The sequence below is a fragment of the Salvelinus alpinus genome, chromosome 32 (assembly GCF_045679555.1).
Source record: "Salvelinus alpinus chromosome 32, SLU_Salpinus.1, whole genome shotgun sequence".
NCBI lineage: Eukaryota > Metazoa > Chordata > Actinopteri > Salmoniformes > Salmonidae > Salvelinus > Salvelinus alpinus.
This window is the reverse complement of record NC_092117.1, coordinates 28,479,979-28,495,388: the sequence shown is the minus strand read 5'-3', so window position 1 is coordinate 28,495,388 and position 15,410 is coordinate 28,479,979. Positions and strand designations below refer to the sequence as shown.

Sequence of the window (15,410 nt, the reverse complement as noted above, 5' to 3'; positions counted from 1 at the left end):
GATGTGTGTGTGTGTGTATGTATGTATGTGTGTGTGTGTGTGTGTGTCAGCAGCAGGCGTTCCTTATCTAGCCTGACGTGGAAATTATGTTTGCATTTTCATTTCTCTGGCCCTGCTGGTCCATCACCGAAACCTGCTCTGACAGCTCCTGTCCACCAGGCAAGCTTGGTTCCCCCTTCTCCCAACCGTGTTCCTCTGTCGCACTACCCCTCAGACGCTAGCCTGTTAGCCTGCCGCCTCTGCGGACGCGGGCAGATCGATAGCGACAGATGCCAGAGCCAGCGAGTGTCCCTGTTTGAGGGTGTGTGTCACAGGGCAGCCCTGGGCCTTCACTGTGACCTTTACTGTTGGAGACAGAACAGAGCAGGGAGGGATAATATAGCTAGCTAGCTCACTGTCTGACTCATCCCAAATAGGGATAGGACTCTATTCCCTATATAATAGCACCATATTCCCTATATAATAGGATCCTATTCCCTCTATAATAGCACCCTATTCCCTATATAATAGCACCCTATTCCCTATATAGTAGCACCCTATTCCCTGTGTAATAGCGCCCTATTGCCTATATAATAGCACCATTTTCCATATCTAATAGCACCCTATTCCCTATATAATAGCACCCTATTCCCTATATAATAGCACTCTATTCCCTATATAATTGGACCCTATTCCCTATATAATAGCACCCTATTCCCTATATAATAGCACCCTAGTCCCTATATAATACCACCCTATTCCCGATATAATAGGACCCTATTCCTTATATAAAACCACCCTATTCCTTATACAGTGGGGAGAACAAGTATTTGACACACTGCCGATTTTGCAGGTTTTCCTACTTACAAAGCATGTAGAGGTCTGTAATTTTTTATCATAGGTACACTTCAACTGTGAGAGACGGAATCTAAAACAAAAATCCTGAAAATCACATTGTATGATTTTTAAGAAATTAATTTGCATGACATAAGTATTTGATCACCTACCAACCAGTATAGAATTCCGGCTCTCACAGACCTGTTAGTTTTTCTTTAAGAAGCCCTCCTGTTCTCCACTCATTACCTGTATTAACTGCACCTGTTTTGAACTCGTTACCTGTATAAAATACACCTGTCCACACACTCAATCAAACAGACTCCAACCTCTCCACAATGGCCAAGACCAGAGAGCTGTGTGAGGACATCGGGGTTAAATTGTAGACCTGCTCAAGGCTGGGATGGGCTACAGGACAATAGGCAAGCAGCTTGGTGAGAAGGCAACAACTGTTGGCGCAATTATTAGAAAATGGAAGAAGTTGAAGATGACGGTCAATCACCCTCGGTCTGGGACTCCATGCAAGATCTCACCTCGTGGGACATCAATGATCATGAGGAAGGTGAGGGATCAGCCCAGAACTGCACGGCAGGACCTGGTCAATGACCTGAAGACAGCTGGGACCACAGTCTCAAAGAAAACCATTAGTAACACACTACGCTGTCATGGATTAAAATCCTGCAGCGCACGCAAGGTCCCCCTGCTCAAGCCAGCGCATGTCCAGGCCCGTCTGAAGTTTGCCAATGACCATCCGGATGATCCAGAGGAGGAATGGGAGAAGGTCATGTGGTCTGATGAGACAAAAATAGAGCTTTTTGGTCTAAACTCCACTCGCCGTGTTTGGAGGAAGAAGGATGAGTACAACCCCAATAACACCATCCCAACCGTGAAGCATGGAGGTGGAAACATCATTCTTTGGGGATGCTTTTCTGCAAAGGGGACAGGACGACTGCACCGTATTGAGGGGAGGATGGACGGGGCCATGTATCGCAAGATCTTGGCCAACAACCTCCTTCCCTCAGTAAGAGCATTGAAGATGGGTTGTGGCTGGGTCTTCCAACATGACAACGACCCGAAACACACAGCCAGGGCAACTAAGGAGTGGCTCCATAAGAAGCATCTCAAGGTCCTGGAGTGGCCTAGCCAGTCTCCAGACCTGAACCCAATAGAAAATCTTTGGAGGGAGCTGAAAGTCCGTATTGCCCAGGGACAGCCCCGAAACCTGAAGGATCTGGAGAAGGTCTGTATGGAGGAGTGGGCCAAAATCCCTGCTGCAGTGTGTGCAAACCTGGTCAAGAACTACAGGAAACGTATGATCTCTGTAATTGCAAACAAAGGTTTCTGTACCAAATATTAAGTTCTGCTTTTCTGATGTATCAAATACTTATGGCATGCAATAAAATGCAAATTAATTACTTAAAAATCGTACAATGTGATTTTCGGGATTTTTGATAAAAATTACAGACCTCTACATGCTTTGTAAGTAGGAAAACCTGCAAAATCGTCAGTGTATCAAATACTTGTTCTCCCCACTGTATAGCGCCCTATTCCTTGAGCTCCTGAGTGGCGCACTGGTCCAAGGCATTGCATCTCAGTGTAAGAGGCGTCACTACAGTCCCTGGTTTGATTCCAGAGAACCATAGGGTGGCACACAATTGGCCCAGCGTCGTCCGGGTTTGGCCGGGGTAGGCTGTCATTGTAAATAAGAATTTGTTCTTAACTGACTTGCCTAGTTAAATAAAGGTTAAATAAAAAATAAATATATAGTAGTACCCTATTCCTTATATATTGCGCATGACTTTTGGCCAGAGCCCTCTCTTGTATCCTTCATACAAATAACTATATCCACTTTATCTCATTTGTATTACTCTTTGAACTGTGAAATACCCGACTCAAACGACTGACTCAGAATGACTCAGTGACCGTGTTTGAATACCCATACTAGTGTACTACATTCTTAAACTGCATACTATGTACTCATTGTCACATTGTCACATTCTATTTAGCACCTACCGTTTAGTATGCAGTATGCAGTATGCCACAGCCGCAACGCAGGAGAGGCTCCTGATTGGCTGAATATAATAGGAATTGAGTTATAGGCCTACTCAGGCTGGTTATAGGCAGACTATCACATTCTACCTAATGGAGTTATAGGCCTACTCAGGATGGTTATAGGCAGACTATCACATTCTGGTTATAGGCAGACTATCACATTCTACCTAATGGAGTTATAGGCCTACTCAGGCTGGTTATAGGCAGACTATCACATTCTACCTAATGGAGTTATAGGCCTACTCAGGCTGGTTATAGGCAGACTATCACATTCAACCTAATGGAGTTATAGGCCTACTCAGGCTGGTTATAGGCAGACTATCACATTCAACCTAATGGAGTTATAGGCCTACTCAGGATGGTTATAGGCAGACTATCACATTCTACCTAATGGAGTTATAGGTCTACTCAGGCTGGTTATAGGCAGACTATCACATTCTACCTAATGGAGTTATAGGTCTACTCAGGCTGGTTATAGGCAGACTATCACATTCTACCTAATGGAGTTATAGGCCTACTCAGGCTGGTTATAGGCAGACTATCACATTCTACCTAATGGAGTTATAGGCCTACTCAGGCTGGTTATAGGCAGACTATCACATTCAACCTAATGGAGTTATAGGCCTACTCAGGATGGTTATAGGCAGACTATCACATTCTACCTAATGGAGTTATAGGCCTACTCAGGCTGGTTATAGTCAGACTATCACATTCACGCTATACTGTAGCCCATATAGCCAATCTATGCTATTTAAAAAGGACTAAAGACAGAAACAGATAATTTGGTTCCATTTCAACATATTTATTAGTGAAACCAAAGTGCTGTAACATTTATAAATTAAGTCAAATAGCCAAGTACACATGCCAACACTTTCAAATGTTCAAATCTATAGCACAGAAAAACGTGGACAGTCAAGCGCATCGCAAATTCAGAACCGCTGGTCAGCAACATAATAAACTAAAGCACTGATCATTGGGAAAGAGATCAGAATGACTGCTAAGGCTTGATTCATCAATTAAATAATAAATAGGTAGCCTAGCCTACAAAACTAAAACATATGTTCAAATCAAAAGGCCTGATTAACATGACATCAATAATGCAGCCACATCCCGAATCCCGGTGTCGACACATTCACAAATCAAAAGATGGTTTAGTATTTAGTTTAAAAGCTCTGACAAAAACCAAGAGAACAAAAAACACTTTCCAATGAGGAAACATACATCCTGTAACGGCGTTCCTCCTCCTCTTCATCCGAAGAGGAAGAGCAGGGATTGAACCAAGGCGCAGCGTTGTGATAATACATGATTTATTTAAACAAGGAACGAAAACACGAAGAACACTTGATAACTAACAAAATAACAAAACGGAGTAGACAGACCTGGACATGCGAACTTACATACAACGAAGAACTCACGAACAGGAAAATGACTACACAAAACGACGAACGAACGAAACAGTCCCGTATGGTGCAACATAGACACAGACACAGGAGACAACCACCCACGACCAACAAAGTGAAACCACCTACCTTAATATGATTCTCAATCAGAGGAGATGAAAACCACCTGCCTCTAATTGAGAACCATATCAGGTACCCATTAACCAACATAGAAACAGAAAACATAGACTGCCCACCCACACTCACGTCCTGACCAACTAACACATACAAAACTAACAGAAAACAGGTCAGGAACGTGACACATCCACTTTGGGGGCTACATGTTTTCAAAGATGTAGCCTACGATGCGATACTGGTGATCGTTTTAAGGAGAACAAAAACTACCTAGCCTACATTTGAACACCACCGCAGAAGATTCACTACTTGACATCTTCCCAATTAAGTAACCTAGATGAGTTGTTTGGCTACTTGAAGAGAACTAGGGCCGGTCACTCGCACCTCTTCCAATGCATTGTGGAATAGTGCGCATCAAATTCTACCAAATTAGGAGCTGAAATGAGTATTACATCCTGGCATTCAAACCGTACTTGATTTTGGAAAATTCAGATACTCCTGAGAAGGCGTCATGCGTGATTGCTTTGTTTCACGTTATTGGTTCATTTCCCTTTTCAAAATGTTGCATACTTAATTTTTTTGCATACTCAAACAGTCTGCTATTTAGGAGGCAGGTACTGTATGGGTATTCAGACACAGCCACTAACTATGGTGTGTTAGAGGTGCTGCGGTCCAGACGGTGATGTGTGTGTTCGTCCCTCCCTCGTGTGTTATCGAGAGGTATGGGTAGATGTTTGTGTGACTGTCTCTCTGGTTGGGTTTGGTGTGTGTTCTGTTCAGTCTGTAGTCTCGGCTCATCCGTTCTGTATTGAATACTACTCTACCCTGGTAGCTTAGCCTTGACCCTTTTGATGAAGCTCCACAAAACCCTCTTGATAGCACCATGATAGACCCACCCTAACCCTGATCTATCAATCAATCAATGATTGGGTTAGTTTCAATGTAAGGGGGAACAACTTCAACACATTGCTGAGCTACTTGTGAAGTGGTGCTTAGCTGTGAGTTCAGTTCAGCTCATCTGAAAAGGATTCCAAACCATGAAAGAGGCTTTTGATATCGTCCCACAGTTTTGTTTCATTTTCCAGAAGCACAGCGTTATTCCCTCCTTTGTTTTACCTAGCTCTCTCTGTGCCCATACAATCTATCACTCTCATTCATTCACCCCATCCATCGCCGTTTTGCACTGTTCTCTCCATTCAGCTCACATTTTGCGCCACAACCGATGTGCTTTAAAATAGTGCTAATTTATTGTCTAACAATGTTCTTTTTACATCTGTCTGGGATGTCTGTCTGGGATGTCTGTCTCTGTCCATCTCCCTCATCATGATCATCACCACTCTCTTCCCCCATGTAACCTGTCATTTGTCTCTTGCACTTTTCCTCAGCCAAATATAAGTATAATGGATATGTCAGATCACGTAAGTGTGTTTCTTTGTCCCTCCCCATCCTTGCTTCTGTGATCACCCCCCCCCCCAACCCCCCCACCCAAACCCCTCCTTGTGTTTAAACCTGTACTAGTCCCCCCCCAAGTATTAATCAATGCTTTGGTTTGGTTTCCCCCTTTAGTTGTAGAATGCAAAGCTACCATCTTAAAGTCTCTTCTGTACATGATGTGAATTGATACAGAGGCCCTTGACAATAATAACAGAGTTTGTCCACAGATTGTCCACAACGATGATGTGTAAATTAATCTATAATTTAATAATGTTATAAGCCCCCCTCCCTTCTCACATCAGAAATACATACAGTGCCTTCGGAAAGTATTCAGACCCTTTGACTTTTTCCACATTTTGTTACGTTACAACCTTATTCTAAAATGCACAAATATTTTTTTTTATATCAGCAATCTACACACAATACCACATAATGACAAAGCAAAAACCTTTTTTTTTTAAGTGTATGCAAATGTATTATAAATATAAAAAAAACAGAAATACCTTATTTACATAAGTATTCATACCCTTTGCTATGAGACTCAACATTGAGCTCAGGTGCATCCTGTTTCCATTGATCATCTTTGAGATGTTTCTACAACTTGATTGGAGTCCACAAGGCACACACCTGTCTATATAAGGTTCCACAGTTGACAGTGTATGTCAGAGCAAAAACCAAGCCATGAGGTCGAAGGAATTGCCCGTAGAGCTCAGAGACACAGATCTGGGGAAGGATCGCAAAATATTTCTGCAGCGTTAAAGGTCCCTAAGAACACCATGGCCTCCATCATTCTTAAATGGAAGAAGTTTGGAACCACCAAGACTTCCTAGAGCTGGTCGCCAGGCCAAACTGAGCAGTCGGGGAGAAGGGCCTTGGTCAGGGAGGTGACCAAGAACCCGATGGTCACTTTGACAGAGCTCTAGATTTCCTCTGTGGAGATGGGAGAACCTTCCAGAAGGAAAACCATCTCTGCAGCACTCCACCAATCACGCCTTTATGGTAGAGTGGCCAGACAAAAGCCACTCCTCAGTAAAAGGCACGTGACAGCCCGCTTGGAGTTTGCCAAAAGGGCACCTAAAGACTCACAGACCATGACAAACAAGATTCTCTGGTCTGATGAAACCAAGATTGAACTCTTTGGCCTGAATGCTAAGTGTCACGTCTGGAGGAAACCTGGCACCATCCCTACGGTGAAGCATGGTGGTGGTAGCATCATGCTGTGGGGATGTTTTTCAGCGGCAGGGACTAGGAGTCTAGTCAGGATCGAGGCAAAGATGAACGGAGCAAAGTACAGAGAGATCCTTGATGAAAACCTACTCCAGAGCGCTCAGGAACTCAGACTGGGGCGACGGTTCACCTTCCAACACAACAACGACCCTAAACACACAGCCAAGACAACGCAGGAGTGGCTTCGGGACAAGTCTCTGAATGTCCTTGAGTGGCCCAGCCAGAGCCCGGCCTTGAACCCAATCGAACATCTCTGAAGAGACCTGAAAATAGCTGTACAGCGATGCTCCCCATCCAACTTGAGCTTGAGAGGATCTGCAGAGAATAATGGGAGAAACTCCCCAAATACAGGTGTACCAAGCTTGTAGCGTCATACCCAAGAAGACTCGAAGCTGTAGTCGCTGTCAAAGGTACTGAGTAAAGGGTCTGAATATTTATGTAAATGTGATATTTCAGTTTTTTTATTTTTTATTAAATTAGCAAACATTTTGAAAAACCTGGTTTTGCTTTGTCGTTATGGGGAATTGTGTGTAGATTAATGAGGGAAAAAACAATTTCTCAAATTTTAGAATAAGGCTGTAACCCAACATAATGTGGAAAAAGGGTTGAGGGATCTGAATACATTCCGAAGGCCCTGTAGATAACGTCACTATCTTCTAGGTGACCTAGCTAATTCAGTACCTAACTGTATAACATACATATCCTTTCATATACTTAACATATATTTGCAGCAAACGATTTAAGATCTATGCTCTGTTCTTGATGACGTTGTGTTCAGCTCAGTAAGGTTGTGTTTGTGTTGTGCTGCGTCGAGCAGCAGAGGGCGCTACAACACCAGGAAAAACGGGAAGTCAAAAAGAGACCGGCGTTCGGTTCAAAGCAGATTGCAATTTAGGTAAATCTCTCAGTATAAAGTATAGCATTGACCAAATGTACTCATTTCTATCTTGTTTCATATAGATAATGTGAATGTTAATTGTTAAATGCTTTTTGTTTGTTATAATGTTGTTTTCATTTTTTTTTATCCTACAGTTTAATAACCATTTCAGATGCTTACTGTATAATACACAGCTTTCTGTGTTTGTCATAACTACATAGGGTACTGTATGATACATAACAAAAATAACTGTAATGATAAAAATAACAACATTAATTATAATAAAATAATCCAATACTAGTAATACAAGTACTACAAAATAATGCATAATGTTACACAGCTAAAAATACCCAAACATACTATGATACCAACGTAGTACCCAGCACTGGTAGGCCTAATACTAATACACAAATCAAACTTAGCTCAGATTCAATAAACATACTATGATACCAACGTAGTACCCAACACAGGTAGGCCTAATACTAATACACAAATCAAACTTAGCTCAGATTCAATAAACGAACAACAGTATCCTCTCCGCTGTCCCGTCCTGTCTGTGATTTGCATAGGACCCTGATGGGGGCGTGATGGCCCCATCTAATCATTAGCATGTCTGGTAGGGACAGTTGCCGTCTGGGCTGTTCTGAGTGCACAGTGGACCTGCCAGGGTGTGTGAGTGCACTCGAACACTGCGCGTGTTTGACAAGGGACAGATGAATCCAGGAGCTATCGGTGGTGCTCTGTAAATCAAGGAGGCAGCTGACAGCTGGGATAAACCTCTGTTTAGTGCTCCGGGGGGGGGGGGACCGGCCAAAACCATGACACACACACAAACCACAACACACACAGCAACCAAACAACCTACTTTACCGTAATATGTAATACCATACATTGTGGTAGAGATGAGGTTACACTGTGGAGAGGTTTTGAACATGATTTGGCCTGGGTATTTATACACAGACTGTGTTACTGCTGTGTTCTAACACGGCACTGTAGCACAACGGAGCGAGGGAGAGAAAAACAGATGTTTATTGTTTATTAGGAATGAAAAAATAAATGTAATATTTAGGTGCCATCGTCAATTACCGAGAAAATGACTGCTTTCAAGTACAGGACCCTTCTCAAACCTCACGTCATTATCAAGTGGGAAAGAAATGGTCCAACAATGAAAATCACATACATTTTTCTCATTTAAATATTTAGTGATGCAGGATAAATTATTAATAATTTATATAACATTGTTTTAATAAGGATTTATTTTGTCTCAGTGTTTATAACTGCGTATGAGCATGTTTACTGTATATGTTTTAAAAAGAAGCAGAAATGTAACATTTATCCTAAAATGTTTGGCCTGCTGAATATAATAACAAATAGCTTTTTTAACACACAATTTAATATTTCCCAGCACAAGATAAATGATAAAGTAAATACCATTGTCTTTCTATCTATCTAGCAACCTCCGTCTCTCCAGCCTTTCTGCCTCACTCTGTTTATTCTCCATTGTTTGACAGTAAAGGATGAAGTTAGATCGTCTTTACAAAACCCATCAATTAAAATCTCCAACTGCACCGCGCCCTCCTCCTGCATCACATCTAACGCCATTCACCCCCAAGCACCGCCTCGCCCCTCCCGCCACAAGGACCCCCTGGCCCCCCGGGACGCGGACCCCGCCGTACCGCTCGTTAATAACCGTAAAGGAAGCCTGCTTCCTCCGAGGGTGGGGCTGGGTCTTGGGTCCCACGGGGGGCTCCGCTTCAGTATCTCCGGCCCCAGCAGGGGGGACGGGACGGGCCGGGCCCTGGCCGAACAGGGCAGGCTGAACCGGGCCCGCAGCCTGCCGGTGAAATACCGCTACCACCCCAGTAACGCAGCGCTGCACGACCACAGCAGCAGCAGGGCCTGTAGGTTGCCCCCCTTGGCGAGATGCATCAGTCCCTGTCAGTTCTTAACACCCCGTACTGTCCTGTACTGTCACACTGCGTCCGTCGCCTGCCTTCACTGAGCTGCTACTAGCTGCTGCTAGTTGTCAATACCACCGCTGCCCTCACCACTGCTACTGCTTTGCATGGAAGCAGCTCTCATGCACTCAGTAATGCAACACCCAGTGCTGTGTGTGTGGCTGCCAAGCTATGGAATAGGACCAGTAGATGACTTTCTACTACCTGGCTTAGTGATATATCACATGTAGTCCTTAGCCCAGGAAGTCCTTACTGTTTTATTGCATTTGAATAGATGCCTTGAGAAGTTTGAGTAGTTTTTATTTGATTTAAATTACATTTGAGTGATGATGTAACAGAATTGCTGCCCTGATCAATCAGACAACAACAGTCTGCTATATCAATCTCAGAGAGACTGTTGTGTAGAAGTTTAGTTTTCAAAGCTGTGATCTCCATGGCTGCAGTGCAGAACATGTTGTTTCATTGTTGGTGATCTAAATTCGTGTCGTTGTTGTGCATAAATCCCACCAGCTTTTAACAGAACTGATTTATCACACGGCCAAGGATATGAGACTGGCTAGGCCCAGAGATATGAGACTGGCTAGGCCCAGAGATATGAGACTGGCTAGGCCCAGAGATTTGAGACTGGCTAGACCCAGAGATATGAGACTGGCTAGGCCCAGAGATATGAGACTGGCTAGGCCCAGAGATATGAGACTGGCTAGGCCCAGAGTTATGAGACTGGCTAGGCCCAGAGTTATGAGACTGGCTAGGCCCAGATATATGAGACTGGCTAGGCCCAGAGATATGAGACTGGCTAGGCCCAGAGATATGAGACTGGCTAGGCCCAGAGATATGAGACTGGATGTATCTACTAACATAGAACAATAAGCCAACAGGAAATAATATTTTATTCTTTGATATTTTCACAAAGTGGATTAGACTAGAGAGCGATGCGGTTGTAAAGTGGAAAGCGCTTTCTTGTGATATTAGCTATTCAGGACATCCACATTTGCAGAGCGGAAATGTCAGAGAATGGCATTTTTTTAGGGGGCAAAGCCGCATTTTTATATTTTATTAGTGCAATTAGGTGACAGTCTAGAAGGGATGCTCAGACGGTAATGAAATGTCCTTGGTGCTCGGAGCAGTCAGCGCTTGCAGCTACGCTACATTGATTTGCATTAATATCATGCTGTAGTATTGATTTCTAACCAATGCACTAATACAGGGTTTGAAGTGGCTTTGGCATTTGTGTGCTGTGGAGAATGTGGAGTGAATAAGAAAAGTGCCTGGGTGCCCTGTCTGACTCTGAAGGCCTTTGGAACTCACAGACAGACAGTAGAAAAGTGCCTGGGTGCCCTGTCTGACTCTGAAGGCCTTTGGAACTCACCGACAGACAGTAGAAAAGTGCCTGGGTGCCCTGTCTGACTCTGAAGGCCTTTGGAACTCACCGACAGACAGTAGAGAAATGCCTGGGTGCCCTGTCTGACTCTGAAAGCCTTTGGAACTCACCGACAGACAGTAGAAAAGTGCCTGGGTGCCCTGTCTGACTCTGAAGGCCTTTGGAACTCACCGACAGACAGTAGAAAAGTGCCTGGGTGCCCTGTCTGACTCTGAAAGCCTTTGGAACTCACAGACAGACAGTAGAAAAGTGCCTGGGTGCCCTGTCTGACTCTGAAGGCCTTTGGAACTCACCGACAGACAGTAGAAAAGTCTGGTCTTAGCTAAACTGAAAGTCTTCAGTAGGTTACTGGGCCTGGACTTCTCTCTAGCTGTGTTTTTCTCTTAGTCTTCTGTCTGTGTCTGGTTCAGAGAAAAGTTTTAATCTCCTGCAGAGTGAGGAGTAGCTGACAGGAAAATGAACGTCTATCAGATCAAGCTAATCTCAAACTTCAGAGTGCTGCCTGACTGTAGTACAAGATTCATTTAATGGGAAATGTCACAATTGTTCAACTTCATATTCATCATCTCCACCCCAACATCAGCAAATGTGAAAATGGAGCGTTTCTATGTTTTGTAGTTAAAAAGTGTTTCCAATGACATCATCAACCAATTAGTAGGCAATGGGGGATAGGAGCGTTGGACTAGTAACCGAAAGGTTGCTGGATCGAATCCCAGAGCTGAAAGGTAAAAATCTGTCGTTCTGTCCCTGAGCAAGACAGTTAACCCACTGTTCCCTGGGCACCGATGACGTTAATATCGATTAAGGCAGCCCCCCACACCTCTCTGATTCGGAGAGTTTGGATTAAATGCGGAGAACACATTTCAGTTAAATGCAATTAGTTGTACTGACTAGGTGTTCCCCTTTTTCATGATTGGTTAAAATCACACAATGCACACCGATGTCATCGTAAACACTTATCTTCCTCTATCTGTTTTACTACAAACATAGAAACGCTCCATTTTCACATATGTTGATGTTGGGGTGGTGCTGGAGATGATGAATATGGAGTAGAATTTTTGTTCCTTTTAAAGCTGTGCTCAGCAAGTTTATTGTTTGAATGTATTTAATACTTCTTATATTGATTATTAATGCATCAATCCCAGTTATTTTTTCATATAGTATATTTCAGCTATTTTAAAGGGTTATTTTGAGCTTCATCTAGCTACTGGTATTTAGTGTGTGCAGAGAACTAGCCATACTGCTAATGCTAGGCTACTCAATAATTTCCTGTTTGGAGTACTGGTTGTGCATGTGATTGGCTACTCTGGGATGCTCGTGCAGTCCTGATTGGCTGGGTGCTTGTGGCATGGAGCTTAAGTTAGACCTGTAGAAGAGCCATTGTGCTCTGTAGCTAGGGTTGCAAAATTCCGTTAACTTTCCTAAAATTGGTAGGAGTATTCCGGATTTCCTTCTTATTCCCTCCCGACTTATTCCCTCCAGACTTATTCCCTCCCGACTTATTCCCTCCAGACTTATTCCCTCCCGACTTATTCCCTCCCGACTTATTCCCTCCAGAAAATTGTGGAATTTTGCCAAAGTTACTGTAATTTTGAAACCCTATCCATAGCTAGAGCAGGAATGATGGTGTGAGGCTCTGCCTCATTAGTCATCCATTCAAAACAACCAAACTGCACAGAACCATCCTCTCTCTCTGTCTTTCTCTCTATCTCTGTCATTGATTCTGTCCACGATGCACTGTTGACAATGACAGTCCGTCCTAGTCACATGGCCCGTATTGGCTGGCCTAGGGAAGCATGGGCACACTGATGCAGACTGCTAGAGGTCCAACCACATGCAGTCTTGACTGGATCTAAAGAGAGATACCAGAGCTAAAGTGATCCAGTACCACTATATAGAACCCAGTCCAGAGGAACCGAACCAAAAGGTTTGGGTTTTGGCGGAGTAAGCCGATGTCAAGTCTTACTAGGTGGTTTTTCTTTTTCTTTTCTCCAATGGACCTTTGTCCCCCTAATAACTAAGGTGTTCTCTTTCTGTCAGTCTTCTGTCTTATTATGACATGTTGTTTTATGAGTTTTTTGTTGTTGTCTGTGTTTTGTTTTTTTTGCGACAGATGATTTATTGAGTGTTGGCTTTGGTGTTCTTTGACGTGTCAGTTCCAGCTCACATTAACCTCCCCGTCTGTCCATAGCCTGACACTCTTTGCATGTGTTTGCAGTTGAAGACGAGCACCCGTCAACTCTGTCGCCCAAAAAAAAGCAGCGGAACGGAGGCATGCGAAACTCACCCAACAACTCCCCCAACATGATGAGGTAAGATATTGATTTGATGCTTCAAACAGAAAGATAGTAAGGAAGTGAGAGGGTGAGAGGGAGGAGTGGGAGAGAGAAAGAGAGATGAATGGTTGGTGGGAGTGGGGAAGGGGGAAGGGGGAAGGGGGGAACGAATAAGGAGGAGAGTAAGAAAGTTCAAGTGAGGGGTGGGAGAAGGCGAGAGGGTTAGATGGTGGTGGTGGTGGGATGGTTGGAGGAGGGAGTGAAGAAGCAAGGGAGCCGAGCACATTAGCGATAGAGGAGAGGGGGAACAAAGTGAGAGTAAGAAGGGGAGAGGACAGCTGGGGTGTTTAGGCTGGCATGCTGTCAGACAGTGGGTAATGACAGAGCTGAAATATTCCTGTCATGAAAGAGAGTCTGTGTGAGGAGGAGTAGCTGTTTGGGAAAAAATGGCTTTAAAGTATCATCTGTCACCCCACCACCCTGCCTTCATCCCCCTTCATCCCCCCTCCGATCCCTCCCGTCCACATGTAGTCCTTAAACAACGCTGGCACTAACGACACCAGCAAGCAATCAGAGTACTCCCCGTGGTTCCTCTACCCCGGGGCAGTGCGATCTATTGTGGGACCCCTGCGACTACTGTTTCTGCTACTTAAGGCCATATGTGAGATGTATTATCGCAATCAAAAATGAATTTGCAATATTATCTTCCTTTTATCCTGTCCTCTGGAATTAAATTGCCGTTAATTGACTTTGAAAGATGAAAAGGTTGAGGTTTTTGTGCTAAAGGAGAGAGACGTTGGTAGGAACATGACGGCATGAAAAATGCAGAGATAGAGAGAGGGGGGGCTGTCCGATCTGGGTGGCAGGGTGGAAGCACAGTGGTGAAGATGGGTGAAAACATGGACACTCACAGCATAGATCCACTTCCTTTTAAATGACAGTGATTGTTAGAGCACGGTATCTTACTGTATAAATATACAATCTCCTAATGGTGCTGTGTACTTTTTGTCATGTGAGTCACAAAGTATTTGGAGCTGAAGAGCATATATTTCCACATGAACTAATATTAGATTTAGAAAAAAGCTTTTGTCTTCAAATTTAAAAAAAATATATTAAATTTTTTTATATGAAAGCGTACTTAGGGATACAGTAAAAGGCATATGCTTTTCTAAATAATATGATTTTCTTTCAGAAAGAGATTCTTAAACTATCATGAAAAAGAAAACAAGCATGACAATGTATCCATGTGGTTCTTGTTAAATTCAATCTTTAACCGAAAACAACACATTAATTAAAGATTCTATAATTGTGTTTGCAAATTTATTGTTACAACCAAAGTTACCTAATTTTCTCACAGTTTCAAGTTTAAATGTCATGTGCACAAGTTCAGTGAACAGCCTTTCTTGCTAGCTCTAAACCCAACGATGCAGTAATCAACATCAATGAGTCACATACACAAAGTGCTAGAAAGATGGTGCTGTTTATTTCAACATTGTATTTTGGTTTATAGGATATTTTTCTGTGTACTGTATGTTCTCTGCAAAACTCAATGGAATCCTTTGGTGGGCTTTGTGTGGTAGAGCTGGTTGTTACTAGGGTCCCATTAGGGCATCTTTGAACAGCAGCCAACAGAAGTGCACTGTATGATTGTATGTACTGCTTGTCTGCTGTATATGTTAGGCTAACTCTCAGTTCTCAACAAAACAAGCAATTAAACGAGCCCTCACACACACGCCCAACCATTAGGCCAACATAGAGTCCTACCCTTCAGTCTCGTTTGCAAAGAGAGCAGTGTTGGAGATGCCCTTGTTTAAAAAGAGCAAACCTCGACAAAAGAAAGAAAAACTGGCACACTTCCAGATGGCTGCTAGTTTTTGT

At 43.4% G+C, this 15,410-nt stretch overlaps 1 protein-coding gene across 9 annotated transcripts in view; it reads left to right on the top strand.

Annotated features, from left to right (window-relative positions):
* Nucleotides 1–15,410, top strand: part of LOC139562676 (calcium-activated potassium channel subunit alpha-1a-like) — a 344,203-nt gene that overhangs the window by 283,697 nt on the left and 45,096 nt on the right. For all 9 annotated transcript variants that reach the window (XM_071380568.1, XM_071380575.1, XM_071380570.1 and 6 more), the window contains one exon: nt 13,475–13,568. In XM_071380568.1, the coding sequence (XP_071236669.1) occupies nt 13,475–13,568 (94 nt within the window). The remainder of the gene's footprint in view (nt 1–13,474; nt 13,569–15,410) is intronic.